The 26,752-nt window shown below is 40.0% G+C and overlaps 1 protein-coding gene across 2 annotated transcripts in view; it reads right to left on the minus strand.

Moving 5' to 3' along the window:
• The window catches only part of PDE5A (phosphodiesterase 5A), a 198,272-nt gene that overhangs the window by 163,310 nt on the left and 8,210 nt on the right, over window positions 1-26,752 (minus strand). For both annotated transcript variants that reach the window (XM_088452221.1, XM_088452220.1), the window contains exon 2: window positions 3,872-4,445. In XM_088452221.1, coding sequence (XP_088308347.1) covers window positions 3,872-4,445 — 574 coding nt within the window. The remainder of the gene's footprint in view (window positions 1-3,871; window positions 4,446-26,752) is intronic.

Here is a 26,752-nt window from a genome sequence, read left to right on the forward strand (position 1 = left end):
ACCGCCCATCTTCAGTTTTCATAGATTATCTCATGAACGATGTACTTTCATAAATTGTGTCACTACAATATTCTGTATACAAAATGCAATATATCCTGCCCCTATACACATGAAAACTGGCATTTTTTAATGTCGGTACGAATGAACACTAACCCATTCGACAGCTCTTCCAAAATAAAGATGTCCCAGCAAAGAAATGACTTTCGAGTTTACAACCTGAGGGGTCCTAATGGGCATTTGCGCCCATAGGGCTGCGCAAGTGGAGGGGGAAGGAGATGGATCCGCTCTGGGGAGTTTTTCTGTAGGTTAGACCATAGGCAATGCCATCTATAGATATCGTTGGCTATGGGGCTTGTTACATACAGGTACACTGCAGCTCCATAGAATTCTATAGGACTTGCTGTACCATGAGTTCACATGAGACCGTTTTAATACAAACTCGTATAGCGATCCATATGCATTGCATTAAACCTCAGAAAATGCTGTTTACTGAGTTTTTACTGCTTTTTACAATTTCATACATCCAGATCCATCTTCCACCATACCTTCTAACTCCTCCAATATAGTTAGGACAGTTCTGCTCCTAGGACTCTGTCCCTCTGTCTCAACAACTTTACCCTTATCAGGCTGGAATGTTGGGATGTATCATGTCCAGATCACTGCTGCTCTGCATACAGGTGCTGAACATGTGATGCATGGCTGTGCCCCCTTTCCATATGTGTGTTTGTCCTATTTCCCAATCTATGAAGTTGTAGGGTATTTATTTGCAGCTTCATTACACTGTATTCCATTATGTATACATTTTTATTGATTCTATCAGTTATCTTGTACTATTATTTATATGATATCATATATTTAATTTTATATATTAATGGGGTCCGTCTATGTAATAAGACTCCTCTGAAAAGAAGATTTTCAATCGCTGTATCGCTGCTCATCGAGGCATAGTAGGCCAAGGAAGTAAGAGGGGGCATCTTGTCTGAGGGGGCTGTTTATCAAGCAGTGAAAAGTGTGGAGGTGAACCAGTGGAGAAGTTGCCCATAGTAAACAATCAGCTTTCAAGTAGCATTTATCAAGAACAGTCTATAAAATAATAGGTAGGAGAAGATTGGTTGCTATGGGCAACTTCTCCACTGGTTCACTTCTCCACACTTTTCACTGCTTGATAAATAGACCCCTATGTTACCTAAGGCCCCCACCAGTATTCTGCCTCGGGCACCCACTAGCATCTAGCCGAAGGCCCCTGCTAGTACAGTGCCTTTCCTAGGGCATCTGTCTCTAGCTTATGACACTGGCGGCAAATTCCTATACTTGCACTAATGAAATGGGAGGTATTGTGAGCTTGGCGCGCTCTTACTGGGACCAGAGCATTAAAGGAGGCATTATGAGTGTATTAGTCTAGGGCGGATGGAATTGTTAATCAGGCTCTGTATAAAACCATCTTATACTCCAAACAATTGCTGCAATTTGCTACAAACAGCAAGAACATCTGTCAAGCTAACTGGAGTCTACAGAAGGAACCTCACTATAAACAAACTGTATCTTCTGTGATACTCACAGTTTGATTGAGATCAGCGGGAACGTTATGGGACTTATTCAAGTGCTCGGTTCAGGCTTCAACTCAAAATGTCCCCATTATAATACACAACTGCCCTAATGTCTGTTTGGTACCTAAATATACTGTTTAATAATATTTACTTGCTTTATATTACACTTGTTATTGCTACTGACTGCAGTAAACTGGGACACTTTTATGAAAATGTATATCTAAAAACAAACCTCAAAGGTCTCGTCCACATGTCAAAGTAAGGTAAAAATGAGGAGCAATTGTTAAAAGTAGGAATCTTATCTTTTCCTTTTTGTTAGTTTTAAATTGCACAAGTAAAATAGGTCACATAGGACGGTCTGTAGCAGTAATAAAGCAGTTTAGAAAAATAAAATAATTATTTCATGATATTGAATATGTAAATGTTGATTTAGGCTGCCAGTGACTCTGACACTAAGAAAGTTACCACTCCAAGGGGAACCCTGGATTGATAAATATGGAATGTTAATGCCTGTTAAGTAGGACTAAACATTTTTATGGGCACTTGACTAGAGCCTGAGCACCTTATTTTGTCCAATCTCCTTCTACTGGTCCTCTGGAATGTCTTCAGTTGTGAAGTGGGTGTGGAGATGGGTGTTCTAATCTGGCTGATGTCAAATCTGAGATGTACAGTAACCTTAAAGGTAGGTTTGCGGCTATATGGCTGAATCATTAATCCCTAATGTGGCAGCTCCTCCCTGCTTTGCATGTGATGTGTCAAATTAATGGGCAAATCATCCCTATGGCAGCCACATTTCTCGTATTGATGCAGTTTGTTGAGGTGAGGGGGGTGTGGTGCCATTAATAGCTTCATGTAGGTCACACCCATTGCTGTACAATTCCTTGATTCAGAGAGGCTCGTCTACTCCCTCCGGAGTCCAGGAGAACTCCCCAAAATTCAGGAGTAGTAAGCAAGTATGAGCTTATCCTATATAAACACACGTAGATGATCATAGATGCACCCAAACCCTAAACGTATAGCCATACAAATATATGCTACATTCTGGGACTGGTCTATAATAACTGTGACAGCGAGTAGTGATCCAGAAAACATACCACTGTTTCACTAAACTATCACAGTTTGTTTTTCAGTTCATACTTGGCACAGGGTGTTATGGCAGAATGTCCATAATTCTCAGCATGTGCCAGGCACTTCTGGAACAGCCTCTCCCTCATAACCCCTGGCTGATTGAATGCATGCCACGGAACATTACACCTAACTGAACATGTACAGTATCAAGACAGAAGTAATTCCAGTTATGGCACCACAAAAGTTAGGACTTGGTCTCACTTGTACTATTTAAAATGTTTTTCACTTTTATAGAGTTGCATTCTCTTGCAAGCAAAGTGGGAATTGAACAGCACACATAGCCAACCCATGGTATAAGGGGTCAGTGAGTTCCTGCATGAAAAGTTTAAGGGTATAGTTTATTCTGTCAGTAAGTTTACTTGGGATTACAGTACATCAGCCAGACATCTAAAAATGTCATACACTATATTGGTATCAAATAAACATACATAGAGGCTTATGTAATAGGTTGAAAGCGGCAGCCTCTGTGGGAACTCCTGCAAGTCTTCCTATATTTTTAAAGCAGCTTTCATTTTAAAGGCAATACCAGCTTGGTGTTGCCTTTAAAATGATTGCCACTTAAAAAATTTGAGAAGACTCTCAGGATTTCCCGCAGAGGCTGCAGCTTGCAACCTGTTACATAAGCCCCCTACTGTACATACGTGCATACCACCACACATGATAGGTGTCCCATCCAAAATGCAATACATCAGTCAGTGATTTCAAATGCATTCCCAGTAGCACAGAAGAAAGCATGCACTGCTGGCGAGCACTAAACCAGAGTTATAGGCTAATATCTGGCAACCAACAATAACATATATTCTACTACAGCAGTTCTAGTGGATCTTTTACAGCTAAACTACATGTTAGGGGTATATTTACTAAAGTGAGAGTTTTTAGAAGTGGAGATGTCGCCCATAGCAACCAATCAGATTCTACTTAAATTAAAAAATTTAAATAGCACCCTCTAGAAGATAATAGCTAGAATCTGATTGGTTGCTATGGGCAACATCTAAATTTCTAAAAACTCTCACTTTAGTAAATTTACTCCCTATTCTGTTATATATATATATATATATATATATATACATACATACATACAGTCATATATACTTCCCCAGCTAAATAAACCATATATAATCATTTATACTGATTTTTTTTTCCAAATACAGCGTTTTAGTTTATCATAACTGAAAACTGTAATTCCATTATCTCACCTTATAAGCATCCTTTATGTTCAAAGGCTGCCCATATTCTGCCACATGACCCACAATCCCTTTATTCCATTCCAAACGGATGCAGTTATTTGAAGCCTCTTCCAATGTTGTGCCTTCCGCTACATCAAAAAGTCTACTGACCAGAAACTTCTCATTGGAACTGTCCTCGCAGACTAAAAAAAGTGAGTAGCGATCAGCAGATATAAGTTCATTAATGTGCAAAAAGATTTTATGACATAGAGCAGTGACGTCCAAATGACTAGAAATATCTTTAACCAGTTCCAGAAGCCTTGAGCACTGATCACTTGCACTGGATAAACCGGGGGGTTGCAGCGGCATCTGTTCCCTCTTTTCAGAATCCGCGAGGAATGTCAGAGATCCCACAGAGTCTTTAACAACGATGGGCCTAAGTGGCCTATCGAACTCGGAAGCAGAGATCTTCCTGACAGGTGTCCCTTGGTTGGTGTTATCGGAGGAAGCGACCAGCTGGTTATTTTCTGTATTGCTTTTTCCTCCTTCTTTTATTGCTGGTATTGTATGCACTCTTTCAGCAAACCATGCATTGACCATTTCTCTAAAAGGCAAAGAAAGAAAACCCTATAAATATTTAAGTGTAAAAAGCAAGTAATAGATGGAACGTGAACAGCGTAATGTGTCAATGTTCAAACAGCATTAAATATTTAAAATGGTCATTGACTATGTTCCTCACTCATGACCTTTTAAAACAACAAACCACCAACTTTTAATATAATGTGTTACCTACAATTTGGTTTATTTTCATAACTCCGTGGAACTACATGACTATGAACATAGGTGGCCACATGGATATGTTTCTACATATTAAAAAAAAGTTGTCGATTATGTTTTTGCATTGAAAATATGTATTGTGTCTCAGACACTCACCTATTAGTGGTATGTGACTTATGTCGTGTTTTCCATATAACAATAAAAAAAGAAGGTATGATACATTAAAAAAAGAATGTTTGATTCTGCACAAGACGCTAGTGTAATATAATTATTCATTCGTAATAACCAACATAATGGCAAATAAATAGCAATAAACTGTCCGAATTTGGACTCAGTTGGTGGTGCTCCCAATAATAAATGTATTACATAAAATCATATTAAATAGTATAAATAGAACCACTCAGTTAGTCCCTGAGCAAAAAAACAAAATCATCTTAAACAAATGAGTTCTCTGTTCTGAGTAGACCTAAAGTAAAGTGGTGAAATATCTAATTCTCTAATGGGCTCATTTTAATACAGAGTATGAGAGCCAGGGATATCCTGCTGATCATGAGAACATTCATAGGCAATATGTAATCTTAACGGCAATGCAAAATGCCTGAGAACTGTGCATAATTTTCTTGCATTTCTTCGGACCCACTGTTTATACTGTCACTTGTGTAAACAGCAGGTGTGCAGTAACAAGGGTTAATGACAACAAGGGTTAATGATGCCAGTGCCAAATATTCCCCAGTGTTTTGCTTTTTTATGTTTCATTCTTGCTTAGCAGAGAACATGGGGATAGACACTTTTTGTCAGCCTCATCCCAAATTTTGCTATGGGGTACAGTCATCATGTGTTACACCACTGCCAGAGACTCTTTGACCTTTTCAACTTCAGGGAAACTACAGCTTTGCCAGACATTGTCCAGCCCTGCTTGAGTTTAATGTTCTAATGCATGAATGTTCATTATCTCTATTATATATGGAGATGTCACATCTAGAATGCAATGCTGTGCAATGGGAAACGATGTATTGATTTCACATCAGTATTAGTGTACTATGAATGCATACAACTGAATGTCTACTTTTGCTTGTTGAATGGATATGAGCTGTTGCTAAACCGTTCACCACTTTAAAACTAATTTACAGACGAACAACAAAAAAGTCCCATTTTTCTACAATTCCCATTGCTTTTCTGTCCCATTGAATATACATATCTATGGTGAGTCTTTCTGTAACCATAACCTTTTATCTCAGGTATAGAAATGTTGGGCGGATGAAAGAGTAATAGGCTGTTAAAATCAAATAAATACTAAAGGCAAAATTAAGAAATAACAATCCTGGATAATGCACTGCAGATAGACAAACAAATATATAATTTATTTATTTTAGCGGAAAGATTTATTTTTTATTATAGTTATAATCAACTGTCAGAGTATCACATGACATATTAATTAGAATATCCTAATTAATATGTGCAATAACCCTAGACAAAGGACTCCACTTACTATCAAGTTTTTTATGATATTTGCACTACCGATTTGCGCAAGGTTTTTTTTTAAACCGGAATTCACTACTGACCCACTCGCAGGCTAGCGGTAGTGGTATTGAAGCATCCAGATGTGTTTTTCTGCCCCCCTTGGTGCCGACGAGTGAAGAGAATGAGGGGGGTTATTTATCAAAGCTGGGAGAGAGATACAATTGTGAGAGATAAAGTACTACTCAATCAGCTTCCAATTTACATTTTGTAGGCTGTTTAAAAAATGTTAGGAGCTGATTGGTTGGTAATTTATTTTGTACAGTTTTATTTCTTTCCCAGCTTTGATAAATACCCACCTAAGTGTGGCGCCAGTAAACAGGAGAAAGCGGGCGGTGAGCTGGATGGAGGGGAAGGAGACTAGGAGGTGGAGAGGGGAAGGAAAGTGGTGGATGGCGGGAAGGAAGGGGAGGACAAAGCTGCAGCAGTGCATTGTGGGTCGGATCTTGGATGCTGCAGCCTCCTAGACAGGACCTTAACACTTGTCAGCGCTTTATATAAAAGTTACTGAGAGCGTTTAAATTAAGACAACAAGCGGTAAGTGACAAATATCGCTCGTTGTTAAAGAGTATCACACTGCCATTTCTTATGCAGACATGAAATTAAAATAGCGCTGCCTAAAAACCACAGTAACTGTCATGATAAATAGCTGTAATTAACATACGCAACGAGTTTGTAATGGATCAAACTCGTTAGCAAATGGAACCCAAAGTGAGTTGATTTTCCACCAAGTAGTGACTGAACCCATATAAACAACCTGAGACCTAATGTTCGAGCTCGGTTATATAGCGACAGTGTTATTACAGGTTTCCCAGTTCCCCTGAGAATATTAAAGGACAAATGTGCTAATCATGAAAAATCTGGACTACTCCCCAAAAAATGACCTCACTCTGTGCTGGATTTTTCTGTGGGAAGAAGGTTACATGCTGAGATAGCTGTGACATCATTTAACCTCTCGGCTCCAAGACTGTTTTGCCTCTACAGAGTACTTTTTTCAGCTACAATATATTTTTCTATTAAGGAAAAATGAAATAAATAATAAAGGAATGCTAGATGCTTATGTAACTGTGTCATCAAATATTTGTTCTAGTTTTCTACTGTATAGATTCTGGCTTAATACACACTGTAGTTTACATATACAATAATATGGTCGCATCCTGAAAAATGCTCTCACAACGCAGGGAATGTAAGCAAGAATGCCAGCGGGTATGGTAATTCTAGAAACAATGGGTTTTTAATGTCATACATGTGTTTGACCTTTGTTGAAAATATAGTTAACACAGCTTAAAAAACAGTACTGAGGCCTTACTACTTTCAAATGATATTGTATTTTCATTATGTGATTTTCAGCCATATATCAATAACCAGTAAGAATAGCTTATTTTAATTACCCTATGATACAACACAAAAATAGGGGGATATTTTCATTGGGGGCAGTGGGATGGCCTCAATTATCAATCAGTTTTATCATTCACGAGTGATAAAACTTGTTGTGTATTATAATGGAGCTCCAGCCAATCAGCTCCCAACTGTAATCTGTTTGAAAAATGACAGTTGGGAGCTGATTCACTGGAGCACCATTATCAGACATATTATCACTCACTGTGAATAATAAAACTCGTTGATAAATGAGGCCCTCAATGTTCACGGTTATTAACAAAAAACCTTGTCAGGACATGAACAAAGACACTTATAGGGGCATCATACATGCCTATTTTGAGAGTCTCCTCTTCCGGGAGAAGCCCAGAGAGGAGACATAGCATACCACTGTATTGGGCAGAGCTGGACGGCCACGCCATTAGGTCCTACCCTGTCAAAATGCCACAAATTGCAGGCCCGTGGGAGAGGGGGTGGAGCTAAAATGACATGATCACATAATTGTAGCCGTGCCTCCTTCCTAGGACCTGCCATTTCTGGCATTTTACCATCCTCCCCATTTCACTAGGATGCAGAGGACTGGCTGAAAACTCCTGCAACTTCCAGGAGAGTAGGTAAGTATGAGGAGCATGTCCCAGCAAAGTCATTGGCGGTGAAATGAGAGTTATCCCCATCACTTTACTGCTGGCCAACAGGCTGCACAGGTGCATTAGAAAAGTGTGATTGCAGGGTGGGGTGGATCTCTGGCTATGCTCTACCCATAGTCACAGTGGCTATTGTCATCTGAATAAAATGTAAGCTTTACAGCCCAGACCACAACCCCCGCTGAGAATAATGGGGTCTGAGCTCTGCAGCATTAATTAGCCTAATATGATAGCGCTGATCTCTACTGCATTCAGTTTTTGTTAAACAGCAGGGAAACATTATCCATGGGGAAAATGCCTTTTCCGCATGGTTTTACACCCTTTAATTCCCGGAAACAATTGCATTAATTGCAGAAAGTACATAAGAGCTTTTCCTCATTACAGGGCAATACAATGAAACATCTCTGACAGGTGATAAAAATATGTGGTTCAAAATCTAATAAATCCAGAAAGATAAAGCAATGTATTAAGTACAAGTTGCAAGATGGCATGCACTGTAAGTCATTAAATTAAATTAATATCAATGTTTAAAACCTCATATTCATGTTATGCTTTTAAAATAGGGGATTTGTATTATTTGTTATAAAGTAAAATCATTTCAGAAGTGAATTCAAAACAAGCACAATCAACAAAAAGCGTGTTTTATAAATTCACAATTCCACAAAAAACGATTCAAGTTTCATAAAGCTACAATGTCAAATTAACTTCCAAGTAGTCCATTTATTCATTTATGTAACAGCTGTTCAGTCACTGTCATTTTTTTCTGTCCAAACACCAAAATAAAAAAGTCACATTTGTCTAAGACAGGAAATAAATGATCATTTGCTAAAGCTGCGATAATATGCTGTTTGTGCTTGTCAGCTTTTTTTAGAATACGTTCCCTGTGGTTACACATAGAAGAAGGTTATTTAAAGTTATTTACACATAGAAAAAAAATGTGAACACAGCAATAAATGTTTATTTCTCCAACAAGTGAGCATTAGTCCTTCATATTAGACATAAAATAGGATTTAATCTGTAATGTCTAGGAAGAGCATACCGCATTCACTTTTTGTAATAGAAGTTACTGGATTTAGTTTGCAATTACTTTTTAAAATTGCAATTTTAAGTAAAGAATTATCTAGGTTAAAAGGCAACTGAGGCTGGAATTGATAAGATAATACAGACGGCACATCCTATAACAATCAACAAAAATGTATCAGGTTATATGCATACAATGAAAAAAGCACGTTAAAACGAGTTTCATTCAGATTCGTTCTCTTTACATTTTATTTAAAAAAAACCTGAATTTTGTTGTTTTTCAAAGTATAATGCATTTTTAAACGCAAATCCTTTTTGAAAATTTTTATCATGTAAAGCATATATTAACCACTTTAAAAAAAAATTAAAAAAAATATTTAAAAACATATTTTATCCATTGGCTCAACATTTAAAAATGCAAAACCTTCAACAAGACACATTTTTAAAATCAGTCAAAAGATAGAAAAAGAAAAATGCAAAAAAAATGGACGAGTTAATTTTTATTGATTTCAGGATTTGATATCTGCTTTTTTTGGTATGTTTTTAAGCTTGTGCAAACACAAAAGGCCTGACTAAAGACCCGGTAGCTAGCAAGCGTCCGCTCGCTGCTGCCGATGTTCACTAATCTGCGCATGCGTATGCATCGCAGTGCGCGTGCACGAACTACTCAAAGCGATCGGGACCCGCTCGTTCGCCCTGCAAAGACAGCCCAGTGTAATGAGTGACAGGAGAGGCCGTTTGTGGGTGGTAACAGGGCAGTCCAGTAAAAACGGGGGAGTGAAGGTGCGAGCGCAGGCGTGCCTGAGTGTCTCAACGCCGTTTCAGAGGCATGCATAGTTAACAGCCAGCGTCATAGTACACGTCACCAGCCTTTATTTTACACTGAAATCCTCGCAGTGCTTGCGCTAGGGTAGAGGCAACCACAAGCACTGCTATCGTTTTCGATGGTCCTCGATGTACCAATGTTTTAATACACTTCCTGGAGATGACGTGCGCTAGTGGGCGTATCTCCATACGCTAATGGGCATCTCCATACACAAAGTGATCGCTCGCCAAGACATAGTGGGTGTGCTTATACCTTGCCGTGTGATCACCTGTCTTGACGTCACTTAGCTGAATTTTCATACGCAGGAAGCGAGTGGCCGCATCTAGTGAACGGGTCAGAATCAGGCCCAAAGTCCACAAGCTGTTCTCCCTCTAGCTTATTAAATGATACATACAACTATATGTAGAGGCGCACTCATTCTACATCCAGTGTGAATTAATCTCACATATTATATTAAGCCCCTTTTCTGGGGCACAGATGGTATAATCACAATGACTGAGGTACTAGTTAAATCGCCTGTGATTAAGCATGGATATCATTAAACCTTGATGTGTTACATTGCCTTGAGGACAGAGTTTGGGAACCACTGGCTTATACCCCTTTTCCACTAGCTCCAATAACCCAGGGTTTTGCATGTGAACGCGCAGCAACCCGGGTTATTGTTCTGTGTGAAAGGGCGGGGTTGAAATAAGCTGGGTCGAGTGACCCGGCATTTCAACCCTGGTCACGAGAAGGGTTAAACCCGTATTCAACTTGGCTCTTGATGCAGTGTGAACAGGTAACCTGGGTCGATGCAACCTGGGTCCCATCTCTGCGTAGGAAGAGCCGGCGCTTGGAGATGACATTGCCGGATCATCACATGACACCGATGGTGCCGGGTCGGGTTGCCTATCTGACAGGGATTTCAGCTGGGTAGCTCCCGGGATGGGCACGTGAACATAATCCCGGGTGTTACCCGGCAATCTAGTGGAAAAGGAGTATGAGAAATATGACAAAATAGACAAGGGTTCAACAACAAAAAGACAAATATCCCTTTTTTCCAGAGAATGCCCCAAGTGTTGACCAATAATAACCCAGTACTATTATTCCTTGTTTCTATTATGATTGCAATTCCTAATATCAGTTGTTATTCTCTATTTAGTTGCTGGATCCTACCAAGTGCAAATATATCATGGGGTAATTTGCCTATTTGTGAATCCAGCTCCTAACACAAGCCCATCCACCTCTTCTAACGCACAGTCACTATAAGGGCTGATGCACACCAACAGCAGTGCATGTCATACCCTCCACTGTACAAGATGGCCAATCCGTGCCTCTTTAGCCCACCACTCTAACAGTTAGCCTGCTTTAGTAACCATTGCTTGAAATATAATGGTTAAAAACTGAACAGATGTTTGTGTACAGCAGGGGTTAACAAGCAGGATCAGCAGAGCACAGTAGAATAGTGTTCTGTGCATGAGTCTCTTAAAAACCACTTGATTTCCCCCCATGGACTTCTGTGATTGAACTCCTTCAATCAATAAATCAATGCTTTTAGGTCAAATGGAACTCTGATTAAACGAAGCTCAAAATATTTACATGAACAATAACTTTTAACAATATAATGTGGTTGTAGTGTATTAAAAGTGTTTTATGGTTTGTTTGGTCTTGTTTAAATGTAACTGAGCTTGCAATAACCAGCTAACGGGTCATGAAAAGGCAGCTAGAGCTAAATACTGTACATAAATGTCTATGTACTCTGGCCTCCACCATCTGCATGCAGTTATTCAGTGACTTCCTGTTTCTGAAAAGTTCATTTTATCTGATTTTTGCAGAAATATTGAGAAATTAGAACAAAGAACACTGCATGCACATAATAAATGAGAATGAATATGCATCTAAAAGAAATATGTATTTGGTTTGGTCTTTCTTTCTAATACCTTGGTACAGGAGCACCTGAGCTTTGATAGCAGCTGATAACATCCGGTAGGAGAGTACATGATTTCCCAGTCTCCACCTCTTTTAGTTGAATAAAGTATGAAGTGATCTTGCACTGTCCAATCTAACAAAGATAGTAACATCAAATCGGCCTATTGTATCCAGCAATGACCAGCACACCATGTTCCAGCAACGATTAGCATATTGCTCATATATAGCCTGATTCAGAGTTTCCTGTAATGTGGACGCAATTGCAGATGTTTTACGAATTAAAAAAAAATGCATCTTTCAGGCTGAATTCAGAGTTAGATGCATGTATGCGACCGCACAACCACCAGCCCACCAATCTGCTGGGGAAAGTAGCTGTCATCATTATCATGCATTAGTACCACTCTTATCCTTGCTGCAGCAACTGAAAACAGCCAGACCTCTGAATATGTTTACCTCTCAATAGCCCCCAATGCCATCAACACACCCACAGCACACTTATCCTACATGCGAAAACTCTGTTGCCACCCAATCGCACCCACTCAGTTACAAGTGGAGAGCTGACTGAGGTCCATACAATTCTCAATTGCCCATAATTGCCTACATTCGGCACTCCAGCTGCACTGGAACTACACATTCCAGCATGCTCTGCCACAGTTTTGCTATTATGGCATACTATAACTGTGGCAGAGCATGCTGGGATGTGTAGTTCCACAGCAGCTGGCCACATGTTGAATACCCCTGGTATAGAAGAAAGGAAAAAGGGATGCATAGGGTACATACAGAGAATAATAAGCAAGAACATCCCAAAAAGTATAATAGAGATGAAAAGAAAAAAAGGCAATGCTAAGCATAATCTATGCAATAGAATCAAGTGCAGACCTAACATGCATGGCACTCGCCTACCACAAGTCTTATTAAAAGAAAACTCCCAAAGTAATCTAGCCCTCGACCTCCTCATAATTAAATACAAAAAATTACATTAGCCCTTCAAAGATTACAATCCCACTTCGGGCAGGGGGGAGAATATGACCAGGTGGGAAGCTTGAATTGGATTCTGGAGGACCTAGTTGTTAATAAATAACCCTCATTGCAATATTTGGCTTATTATCAAACTGAAATAAGATCAAAAAATATTTTTGTGCTGGTATAATGACAAATAGCCATTTACACCCTTGTTAGCCCATAGTCAAACCAGTTTTATGTTTCCGTCATGTGGGTCTTGCGGAGGAAACACAGAGAGAGCAACAATTATCTACAATTGATTTTTTTAGGCTATTCCAGTGAATTATCACTAGAATTCTCTGTTACATTGTTTACATAGGTGTATATCATACTAGGTACACTCTCTCAAGATAAGCTTTTTTTAGTGTCATTAATATTTAAAACCAACAAATCATATAAATGTCGTAACTAAGAGATATTTAGTTCCTGCACACCTGTCTTCTAGTTGTAATGTATAAGTGATTGTGAAAGAAAATAATCCGTTGCGTAATACTGTAGATAATGGAGAAAATGGAGCATTTTATTGCTTGCAATTGTTTTTACTATACCCATGAATTGGAGCCTGGCCTCATCAGCATTTGCATTGTGCATCACTGCAGATGGTTGCAATAACAGTCTGAGGATATTTGGTAACCCGGAAATGACTAAATAAAAAATTTAATTCGCCAACACTTCAGTGTAAAATACAGTGTTTACTTCAGTCCTTTAACAGAGGTATCACACACACAGGATTCCATGTCAGGCAGTTAGGGGGTTATGCTGAGTGTAAAAGTGTAAATTGATTATGAAAAAAAAATGCAATTAGTGAGCCAAGATGAGCTGGTAATATCACATGATGCGACCAGCTGTTCATGGATAGCGAATTATCACCATCATACAGTCATTTCATAAGTAGAACCAGGGTCACAGAACCTGCACTTTACATATCTCCTGACAGGCGCATAAGTGCCTCTTAACCAAGACTTCATAGGTCGCATTTGCGCCAATACACCCATATTACTCTTAGGGTATGCGTACCCATCCCATCTTTCCCCCAAACTACCTATTCTAAACTTAAGGTTCCAAAAGCAGCCATACTAGCATAGCATGCAGCTAGCTGTTCATATGGATGCCAAAGTATGTAATGCTTTCTACGTATGTGCAGAAATAAAATGTGTATTTTATGCAGCAAATGCACTTTGCATCTAACTCAACATGACACATGCGTATCCACTACACGAGAATGGAACAACTGTACGATTACAACATTGTAATAATTCAATCGTTCATCATCCTGTGCAGTGGATAATGTGCCCATGCTAATGTTAGCAAAGACCACCTGAGCATAAAGACGCCTACTGCTGCCTGCTTACCTGCGTGGGACCACGCATACCTACGTAAACATCGGTAACAGCGAAGCACATCGCCGGCCACCTTACCCTTGCGGCAGGTCTGACCTGCTACAGCCTTGGGTGCTCTTCTGACACGCCTAGCTGCGTAGGCAATCGCAGTGGCTAATTTATGTACACCCATGTAACGGCGTTTACACGGACAGGCACGCCTGCGTTTCTGTGACCACTCCCCATTACTGTCGACATAACAATGATGACATTATTAAAATGTTGACATGGAACACTGCAGCATATGTGAAATAACAACATTTGAAATGTTGACATTCTGCACAGACCGGAGGGGGAGGGGGAGGGTTAGGCTATGGAAGGGGAAGTTTAGGGTTAGGCACTAGCGGGAGGGATAGGGGTTAAGATTAGCAATATACTCACCACGGGAATTGCAGCTGGATCCACCAGAAGTCATCGTCACCTGACTGCCAGACACAGAAGACACTGCTGGAGCCGTTGGACCCAACGTGCCATTTAAGCCACCACTAGACCATCAGGGACGTTTTCTCAACATTCTCATTTTATAGACATTTCATCAGTGTCAACATGATGAATCCTGACATGGTAAATGTTGATATGCCAAGCATTTCGACATTATGGCTATATTGACATTCTCATGTCAACATTACAACCATGCCAACATGATGAATGTCGACAAAGTATACCACACCCGACTCCATCACACAATGGCAGCATGATATGGGGCCAATTTATTAATGCCTCTGTCCCAATAATACAATGCTGAGTGGCCATCCTATTTATGAAGAGGCTAATGCAGGAGATATCGCAGGTATTGCTTATGTTAATTTAAGGACTTGCACAAAGCCATCGACATACAGTGTATGTAAATATTCTGATTGTCTTTCTTATCAAGCTCCAAGACTCCGATGGCTAACGCCATCTACAGATGGCATTAGCACGCTCTTCCCTATTGGGAGAGGATGTGGGGTGCTGTGGTGCTGAGACACTGCTAGACGTACCCTTGCCAGGATGGCCCAACGCTGGCAGACCCCTGCCGTCTCCGTGCGCCAGCTCTCTTGCCAGAAGGACTGCGCCACAGCGCCCTCATCGGTAAGGACCGCAAACCTCCACGCCGTGAAACCCTGGTCGTGACACATACACATTAATAAATAGGCCCCTATGTTCCAAATTTCATCATACACACAGAAGGACTGTCCACATACAAATCTTATATACACTTTGTGTCCACCTGTTGCTCCTTCACTTGTTTCTAAATGTCTGTTACTAATGAGGACAGTAATTGGTCTACCAAAAGTTTTTCCTTTCACTCAGAGAAGGTGAACTCAAACTAGAACCAGAAGTGAATATATAACCAGAAGGTAATCCTCTCAGTTCTGGAGGGTACAGCTCAGACTGCAGGTACATATCTCTTAAGCCCTGAGCTGCCTGGAAATAATAGTGCACGGACAGTAGAGATGTGTCTGGCACAGATAATGGGTTAAATTAGCCAGTGGTTCTGCAAGTGACTTCATATATACCATTTATCTACACTAGTAATCTATATACAAGTACATTGTTTTATATAATATGCATAGCAATGCCAGCTGAAGAATACACATGTGAGTGCCTAATTGAATGGCAAAGTGTTATTACACCAAAATAAGACAGAACCACTCCAAAAAGTGGAATTGCTAAAGTCGGTTGACACATAAAGAATAAAAATAAATAAACATTAACTAACTTACATAGTTTTTGTTCCAAACTAAATAAATACTTAATCTGGGTACACACTAGACAATATATTGGTCGATTTGTCATTTTGAGGCGAATCGGAATATCAGATCGTCCACATTGTCCAATTGTCTATCGCTCGCTCCCGTGTGTCATTCAGCGCATTTTCAGATCTGCCTGTAGTGCTGGCAGATCTGAAGATCTCGTTAACAATTTTGTTCAAATCGTCTAGTGTGTATGCCCTACTGGACGACCAGGCAATATGTTAACGTCATATCTTAATGACCAAACAACGCAAGATATATTGTTCTGTCGACTGAAAGGTTGTACAGTGTATACGCACTATGGGTCTGATTCAGAGATGGACGCTAATGTGATTACAGCTGCGTTTTTGTATGCAACACAGCTGCGAAAATATGCTAATTGTCCCAAAGATCACCCGAGCACAAAGACGCCCACTGCTGCCTTCTTACCTGCGTGCGACAATGCATTTCTGTGGAAATGATGCACCTCAGCGCCCATCTTGCCCTTGCGGCAGGTCTGACCAGCCGCACACTCGACAGCTCTCCTGACATGAAACCTATCAAATATATACAGTATGGGCGCTAACCTATAGAGAGTAACAACAGATCAATTGATGTAATTATATTTCTATGCAATTGACAGCAGCTTTTATTTAGGTGGGAAGATTGCCGGATTCCCATCAACTGAAGATCACACAACCAAAGAATATATATAACAGGTGCTAGTCAATATAAAACTGTATTAAAGTACATCAAAATAAATAGGAAAAACTGAAATATATATATATATATATATATATAAATGAACAGGAACAACAATTAATAAAAACAGTAAAAATATCATCACCATACATATGGCTAACTCGCAATTAGTTCACACTATCCAATAGAATTTATATATATATAGAGTACAGAATCTGCGGCGCTCAAGCGGGTTTCACAACAATAATAACGATGAGACCATATCAATCTTCAGAAGATTGATATGGTCTCATCGTTATTATTGTTGGGAAACCCGCTTGAGTACCACAGATTCTGTACTCTACATACCTATCTATTGCTGTGCACCACGGTATTTGCCTTGGATTAGGAGTGCCATTCTGTTGGACTGTATATATATATATATATATATATATATATATAGCAAGCTAAAGATACACATCTGCCTTAGCCTAAGCTTATACGATTAATTCTTAATGGCGTTTATTAACTATACAGATAAGCAGCCTAGAAAATCATCATATCGAACTAAGTATTTGTCATCATATGTTATAGAGACACTAACACTCTGATAGATGGAACAGATATACTGTGTAGCTAGCAAGTGCAAAGAGATATATTTTCCCACACCAGAGAATGACTTAGGCTATTACAAATAGATGACCAGAAAAATTGTTGTATCCAGCTGGGAGGGATAAAAGCCACTGAAGAACTGATATTTTTCTTAGACAATGTTGCAAAAAAAAAAAAAATAGAATTTTTTTTGGTGTCTTATTGTAGTTTTTTTTTTAAAGTATTGTCATATAGGTGCTGTCCAGAATTTTTTTTAAATGTATATATGTCGAAAAGCACAGAAAAAAGAAAAATGAATAACTGAAGATGTTCTTTGTTAGGACATCTAACTTGCATATGCCATAATTAGAAATCCAGATCATACAAATAAATTCAAAAATTCAACCCCATTAGTGTTGGGGATAACAGTGCATGGAGAGTAATTTCAGAAGGTGTGCCAAAAAGATTTATTTGTTATTACTTTCCGGAATAAGTAAATTAAAAAAGCATGCATGCAGAAATATATGTATAGCACATGTCGTCTATCCCAGAAACATTCGCTATATCAGCGTGCATAGAATATGCTGATCATCCAACCAGCCTACTGTCCTTGTCTAGCAGATTCTGAATCACGATGATGCGGTGTGCAATATATATGTAAAAAGCTCCCTCTCAGTCTGCAGACAATTAATTGTTTTTCCTGTTCATTTATTTATATATACAGTACTTGTCAAAAGTCTGAGCACACCCCTGAAATCGAAAAGAAGCTTGTTTATCGTACATTCTGCTACTTGTGTATGAATGGAGTATGATAAAAATAACAAAATATATTATTTCCGTACCGATGTAACCCGGAAAATCGATAGAAATGTGTCAAAAAATTAGTACACTATAATAATGGCCACAGTAGCCATGCAGCTTATACTTATAATAAATGCCCATGGTAGCGGTGCCACTTATACACATAATAATGGTACACACATGCAGTACACACACACACACCACCACATATACACACAGTACATATACAGTACAAACACCATTCATACAATACAGTATACACACATTAATCGATGCTACTTATCAAGTAGCCATTATAGAACAGGCGCTTGCAGGAATATGGCCTTAGTGGTAGGGTTGCGGTAAGAAAACCACTTCTACGTGCTAAAAACGTAGCAAAAAAGGTATGCATGGGCTAAGAAGCATAAAGATTGGAACAGTGGAAGAGGGTGCTTTGGACCAACGAATCGAAAGTTGTACTTTTTGGCTCGCATCCCTGGGCTTTTGTGCGTCATCGTCCAGGTGAGCACTTTCTCCCAGACTGTGTAACGCCAACAGTTAAGCATGGAGGAGGCAATGTGATGGTTTGGGGATGTTTTGTGGGCAACCAAGTTGGTGACTTAGGCCCATATTCAATTTGAAGCGTTAAGGCCGGATCCGCGTTAAGTTACCGCCGATGACGTCATTATTGCCTGTCTTGGTTTTACCCAGTATTCAATTTGAAAGACTTTCCGCCTAGGCGGAAAGTCAATGCAATGTAATAGGCGGTAAAGTATCGCCTATGAATGGCAGGCGGAAAAAAGTGCAGAATTGGGGTTTTGGGGTACAACGTTTCGGGAACCCCCCTGCAGCCTTCAGACAGCCCCCCAAAGGTAATCTGTGTCAAAAAATTAAAAAAAAATGTAAGGACATTGGTGTTTGCGCCAGGTGGATTTTTCATGATTTTTCAACTTCACTTTAGCAACTTTAAAATATGCTGACCCCCATTTTCAAGTACCCCAAATTTGCTGAGATAACTTATTTTCTGGAAAAAATACTCCTAAATACCATGCTGCATCAGGTATATAAAAACGCTATTTAGCAGCTATTGAGCCCATTTAAACACACCAAATACCTTCAGCAAGCCAAATCGGGGGTAGCATAGGGAACCCCCATGTCAGAGCATCATTTAGGGGGTGACAGACTGATTTCCCCAAAAATTACAGTACTTTCCGCTTGTTATAGTATCGCCGGGTGCCGTTACGCGTACTTTCAAATTGAATACAGGGTAAAGCGTGCACGCGCGCGATACTTTTCCACTTACAAAACACGTGAAGTTGGCGTTAAGTCAGGGCCGCATTAAGTTAACGCAGCTCGGCTCAAATTTAATACGGGCCTTAGTCAGAATCGACGGAATAATGGTTTAAAAAGTGTACCTCAACATATTAGTGCGTCACGCAATTCCCTCCGGAAGGCGACTTGTGGGTCAGAACTTCGTTTTCCAACAAGATAACGATCCAAATCATACATCCAAGTTGTGTACTAACTATTTGCAAAAGAAAGAAGACGCACAAGTCGTAACAAAAATGGAATGGCCACCTCAATCACCAGATGTTTCACCCATCGAGCTTTTGTGGGAGGAACTAGACAGGGAAGTCCAAAAACAGATGCCTACCAACACTGAGGGCCTCTGGAAGGCTCTTCAAAGCTGCTGGAGTCGAATGGATCGCCAAAAGCTGGAAAAATTAGTAAATACGATGCCAAGGATATGCAAAACGCTTATCAAAGCTAAGGGTCATCATTTCAATGAAAGCAGACTACCTAAAACTACCTAAATAAACTTGCCTAAAGTCAAAACAAGATTTTTTTTTGGTTTCCTTATTGTTCAAACAGTTGTTTATTTTGTAAACAAAGCAAATAAAACAGGTTTTATTTTGTTACTTTGCAGATAAATTGAAAATTCCTTAAAATATACTGGTGTGCTCAGACTTTTGACAAGTACTGTATATATATTTTTTTCTGCTGTTTTTCCTGTTTATTTTGATGTACTTTAATAAATGTTTATATTGACTAGCGCCTGTTTTATATATTCTTTGGTTGTGTGCGCCTGACATGAAGAGGGCTCTCATGCTGCGTATGTAATCACAGAGGCTAATTTATGCACACCCATGAAACGGCGTTCAAACGGACGGCACGCCTGCATTTTATTGACTACTCCCCTGTTACCACCACCAAACGTTGACAACCTGTCACTCACTTTGTGATAGATTCCTCTGTGCGTCCTTATTCGCAATGCGATCGCTGTACTCGTGCAGGGCAGCTAATACATATGCGCAATGGTAGACAATCGCACGATCTGCGTAAATATCGACATTGCATACATCTCTGAAACAGGCCCTATATTGTTTGTTCAAGAGAACACCCATTGCGATGTTTTCTTATTGCCCACTCCTGGTCTAGTGTACACCGCGCTTTACTTTAAGAGCTAATAATGTAACATAATTTTGTTACTTTTATTTCAGCTAATTTCCAAACACATCACATAAAATGCTGAATTGTTAAACACGTGACATATAAGGTTTTGCAGCAGTAAAATAACTTTTCCAAGAAAAACTCGTCTAGATGCTGTGTTCAAAAAATATTGTAGGGATGAAAGTGTGGTTAGTGTAAAACCATTAAGGAGACTATTGCAATGATCAATGTGGGAGAAAATGAGTGCATGAATGAGAGTGTTGCACTGTCTTATGTGAGATATGTGCGTATTCAGGAAGTCCAGTTTTGGACTTGGATTCAGATTGAATCAGATTGAATCAAAGGACAGTTTTAAGTCAATGATAACAGGCATGTGAGCTTAAGGGGCAGGGTTAACAACAGACATAAAGATATCAGACAGGTAACTTCTGTTGGCTGGTGGGAATTTTAACAAAGACAGAGGGGTCTATTCAGCAATCATGTCGATATTGGCACGAATATTTTTGGCCAACATCGACACAGTTGTTTTTAGTTTCTCCAAAGTTTTCCCTGCTATGCAGCAATAAACTCCTCAGGGACAGCAGTAACACGATGTTCATTCAAAGTCCTCACAGGCAGTCTTCTTGGTTGTCTGAATAGACTGTCTTGCACTGCATATGCCCCATCTCCTCACAGGATATATATATATAATGTATAGATTTATATGTACACTATAAATATAGCCCTTCCCGGTGTTTGTCTGCCTTGACAAATATTGCTATCACCCATACATGCTCCTCTGTCATCCAGGTGGAGTTTCCATGGAGGAGCATGTAAATATATACATATATATATATATATATATATATATATATATATATATATATAAACGACAGGCTCAATCCACGGCACTCAACCATCTGGGGTGCCCTTGGTATGTGACCACACCATCTACATAAAAAATATCATACAAACTCGGCACTCACATGCTTTTCAAACTGCAACTCCTTTGAACATAGGGAATGTTGGTTCCAAAATATTGCAATAATTTGTTAAGCTGGCCACCGCTTCACGGTCCTTCCCATCTAGCCAGTCCCTACACTGATTCTCAGATAAATGAACTTGATCTGCCATCTTGGCCTCAAGCTTGCATACATTTTAAACAGAAAACTGGGTCCTAGCTTGAGGCCAAGATGGCAGATCAAGTTAATTTATCTGAGAATCAGTGTAGGGACTGGCTAGATGGGAATGACCGTGAAGCGGTGGCCAGCTTAACAAATTATTGCAATATTTTGGAACCAACATTCCCTATGTTCAAAGGAGTTGCAGTTTGAAAAGCATGTGAGTGCCGAGTTTGTATGATATTTTTTATGTAGATGGTGTGGTCACATACCAAGGGCACCCCAGTTGGTCGAGTGCCGTGGATTGAGCCTGTCGTTTATTTAAATTTTGTGGTCACACTTGCTAGGGCACCCTGTTTTTCAAATGTAAGACAAACTTTTTTCTTTTTCCAGGTGCTTATTAACTGATAGCCCTGGGTGTGGTCCTGTCTCTTTAAGGCAGGACCCAGTTTCATGTTTAAAATGTATGCAAGCTTGAGGCCAAGATGGCAGATCAAGTTCATTTATCTGAGAATCAGTGTAGGGACTGGCTAGATGGGAATGACCGTGAAGCGGTGGCCAGCTTAACAAATTATTGCAATATTTTGGAACCAACATTCCCTATGTTCAAAGGAGTTGCAGTTTGAAAAGCATGTGAGTGCCGAGTTTGTATGATATATATATATATATATATATATATATGATGTGCAGTCCAGTTTTACTCGAATATGTTCGGTTCTCAAAAAATTGCATCATATTGGCTATCCGGCTGTCATGTGTTTTGTATAGGCAATAAGAGAAATCCGAACTTGGTGATAAGAACTGAATAAAACCAAACCCACACATCTCTAATATATATATGCATTTTTACAAAGTCTTGCAATTACACTGCCAGGAACACTGGCAGTGTAATTGGCAAATGAGGAGAGGAAAGAGTGGGGAGAGTGTGCACAGTTTTGGCCAGCTGCAGGGACTGCTTGGATGAGAGCCATCTGTCCTTTTTCCTTGTATAACGTCATTCTCAGATGTCGCTATATAAGGTACGTTTTTAAGGATTTTTTAAAATGTTTTCCTGTTACCTGGATAGCAGAAAACATTAAGCGCTGTAGAGAGCAATTGCTTTATCTCCACAGTGCGATGTTGTAGGAGTCAGCCATTAACGAAGAAGGTAATTGCGTTATCTTCTCTGCTCGGCCTTTCCTGCATAGCTGGGATACTTAAACCATGCAGAAGCATTCATTTACGCATGATTAGCTTGCTGAATGGAGCCCTGAGTTTGAAGTGGACATCCAAGATAAAATGGCAGAAAGATATTCAGTAACATGGGCCAACACATGCAGTGAGAAATCCAGAAGAGAAAGGTAAATTTAAGGATCATCTTAATAGAGATCATGCTGGAACCTGAAAGACTCCCACACTATCACTGAGCCTTGAGCTACCCTAATGTTGGGTACACACTAGACAATATGTTGTTCGATTGGAGCAACATATCAGGCACATCATCTAGGGTGTACCCGCTATGTCACTGACGATGCGCACCAGCGCGTCATCAGAGACATCCTCCATGAGCCCTGCATGCAGGTCTGACGGGCGATAGCGTTAGCGGAACCCATGCTGCTGACCGCAGCATTGCCCTCACCGCTGCTCCGTTGCTGCCGGCATCGGCAAGATGCCGTCACCCCCGCCGGTCCCGACGCTAACAAGGTCGTACATACTAGACAACGTCTAGTGTATACTGGCCATAACTGATAAAGCGTAAATGAGTTGGATCCGGATAAATTAACAATTAAATAGCAATTTGTTAAGTACTGTAAAATAAGAACCAGAATAGAACAGCACCCTGAGGACCTGGGAAATGTAGTGATTGTATGAGAAAAAAGGATTACACTGTGTTAAAAGCAGCAAAGAGCTCCAGGAAAATTGGGCCCCCATTTATAAATGATTGCAATTGCAATGTTATCTAGGCATGACATTACCACCCATGATCGCATTGCAAGATGCAATCTTATCGCCGGAATGAATCATTCGGCACATGCAGGGGCACGTCCCTGTGATGTGCCCGGAGAGCTGCCGGGGCTGCTGTGCATGCGAGGTCCCACTGACTGCACATGTACGGCCGCCATTGCGTGGGAGGGTTCCGTAGGCTAATTATGTGAAGTGTAGCCCATAGGCTACAGCAGCTAACACCATCTTCAGATGGCGGTAGCTGCAAGTGCCAATATCCTGAATCCATAGCATTCCGGATGCTGGTAAATTTAGCCAGCGGGAATGGAGGGATCGCTGCAGGTATCAGAGATAACTGTTGCGGTCCCTCCTTCATACATCCAGGGGAAAACGTAATATTTGCAGTTAACTCCCGAAAACGTGTGTTTTAGGGGATGGAGCCGCAAATATAGAATGATAAATGGGCCCCTTGGACATGAGTAGAAGCAGGGGCGTTTTAAGAGAGGAGGAGGCCCATGTACAGCCTCTGTTTGGGCCCCCTCCTCTCTGACAGAATCTACTGCACATGCGCGGGTCTCAAGGAAAATGGCGCCAGCACCTTATTCCCGGAGACTTCATTTCTGTGCATGTAAGATTTATGCTGCTCTGCAGCTCCAGTCCGGTGCTGCAGAGCAGCACTCTGAAGACGGCGGAAAAGAATGTATAAACAAATATGGGTGCAGGGTGTGCACCCATTATAAATATGCCCCTGAGTAACAGCCTATGAGATTTAGCAGTGATCATATCACTGCCCAGTTTAACAGCGCCACCTCTGTGGAGTGTTGGAATTTTTTTTATTTATGAATTGTCAAATACACAGGTTCTAAAACTCTACCATTACAGTCCACGTTTTAAGGATATCCATGTTTGAGCAAAGGTCACTTAATTAGTACCTCAGTCAATTTGATTTATCCATCTGGACTTAAGCATGGATATCCTTAAAACCTGGACTGTAATAATGGAGTTTGGGAATATAATAGTTGCTAATCGTATGCCTAACAGGGCTAGTTGCCGTGCCCTTCAATGACACGATAGATAGATAGATAGATAGATAGATAGATAGATAGATAGATAGATAGTCATTGGCACTCCGTCAAACCCACCCCGGTGCAATCAACATAAGATACAGAAGTAATTGTTTATACAGGTGGCACTCAGGAATTTTCATAAAGAGGAGAAAAAATGACGACCACGCAAGTGGTTGTTTCAATGTTTCAATTTAACTTTTCATCAGAAATCCAGAAAATTTAAGTTAAATTGAAACGTTGAAACAACCACTTGCGTGGTCGTCATTTTTTCTCCTCTTTATGAAAATTTCCGTGAGTATAAACAACTCCGACGACCGACATATTGGGCGGTCCCCACACATGGAGTGATCGGATGGCCGCCCACCCAACATGCCGGCAAAAACATAGCGCTGCATGGGATTGTACATTGCATCCCCAGATCAAGTGAGCATGCGGTAAAATCTGGAGGTGCAATGTACGTCCCCACGGGAGCGCGCACTGGCCGATATCATGCCCACACACGGTGCGATATAGCAGCGATATCGTACCAATCCGTCGGATCGGCTGCTATATAGCACCGTGTATGGGCAGCTTTATATTTCAGATAGTTTCTGTAATGTAATCACTAATATAGGGTTAAAACCCTAACAGATTAAAATGAAATCAATGATGACATTGTTTAAGATTTACTGCAACATTTTTAGAATTACAAAAACCCTTCTAGAAAAACAGCTATGTGACCATTTCAAATTAAATTAAAACTCATGCCATCACCAATTTAAATCACCACCTATTAAACGGTTAGCCTTAAAATTATTTACATATTTTTTTTCTAGGAAACTATGTACGTTTTTCTCTTGAATTTAGGACAAGAATAAAGAGTATGTATAGTCCATGAATAAAGCATTCACTGGTCCTCGCTGGTCTGCAGACAGGAACCCGCAATTGGACTTAAGTTGTACAATTCACAAAGTTTCACTAACACAAAGATAACCAACCGCTATGCATAACAGGCACTTAGTGAGGGAGAAAATCAGCTGAAAACATGATACATAGAATTTGTCTACAGTTATTTATATAGCTCACACATATTATACAGTCTTTTACAGAGTGTCATTCACATCGGTCCCTGCCCTAATGAGCTTACAATCTATATTCCATATCACATTGACACACTTGACACACATGCACACAAGTGTAAATTTTTTGTCAGAAACCAATTACCCTACCAGTATATATATGTGGGTGGAGCTATGGAAAAACTATTTTATATATATATATAATGTATTTTCCATAAGATAAGTTTAATTTTAAAGTCCCATTAGAGTACCTTATTTTCTAAATACTATATATATATATATATATATATATATATATAGTATTTAGAGAAGAAGGTACTCAAATGGGACTTTAAAATTAAACTTATCTTATGGAAAATACATTTTGGCCCAGGACATTACCTCATAGTTAATGGGAGGTTCATATACAAATATATGTACTAATATAATAAAAATGTTGTGTCTGTCTGTTTGTTCCAAGTTGGAACAAAAACTAATAAACCAAATTTCATAGATCATTTTGTAGTGGAAACTCCTACAAGTAACCTGCTACCACCAGTCTGTATAGCTTAGCTCATAATAGACACATAGTACAAAATACAATACCAGTGGTGCAGCACTCTGATTATATATATATATATATATATATATATATAAAAAAAATCTGACTTTATATATATAATTTGTTATTTGTAGGCGTTTCCACTACAATGAGCTTACAGTGTATATATATATTAGGGATGAGCGGGTTCGGTTCCCTGAGAACCGAACCCACCCGAACTTCGGGGATCCGGGGCGATCCGAGCCCAAGCTCGGATCTCCCTGTCTGCCCCGGATCCCTCTCCCGAGGCAAAACCTCGAGATCTGCTGTCGGATCTCGAGGTTTTGCCTCGAGCGGCCATTTAAAAAAAAATGCCTTTGCCTTTAATGGGCAAAGTGCTGATTGGCTGACAGAGCCGTCTGTCACGGCTCTCAGCCAATCAGCATTATGGTGCTCATTTGCATGTAGCACGGACTCGTGAGATCCGTGCTACATGCATCTGTGTGATTGACAGTGACACAGAGCACAGATGGGTCAGTGAGACCCGTCTGTGCTGCTGTGTATTTCAATGACA

The sequence above is a fragment of the Taudactylus pleione genome, unplaced genomic scaffold (assembly GCF_031769625.1).
Source record: "Taudactylus pleione unplaced genomic scaffold, aTauple2 ptg000036l, whole genome shotgun sequence".
In the NCBI taxonomy this organism is placed as follows: Eukaryota; Metazoa; Chordata; class Amphibia; order Anura; family Myobatrachidae; genus Taudactylus; species Taudactylus pleione.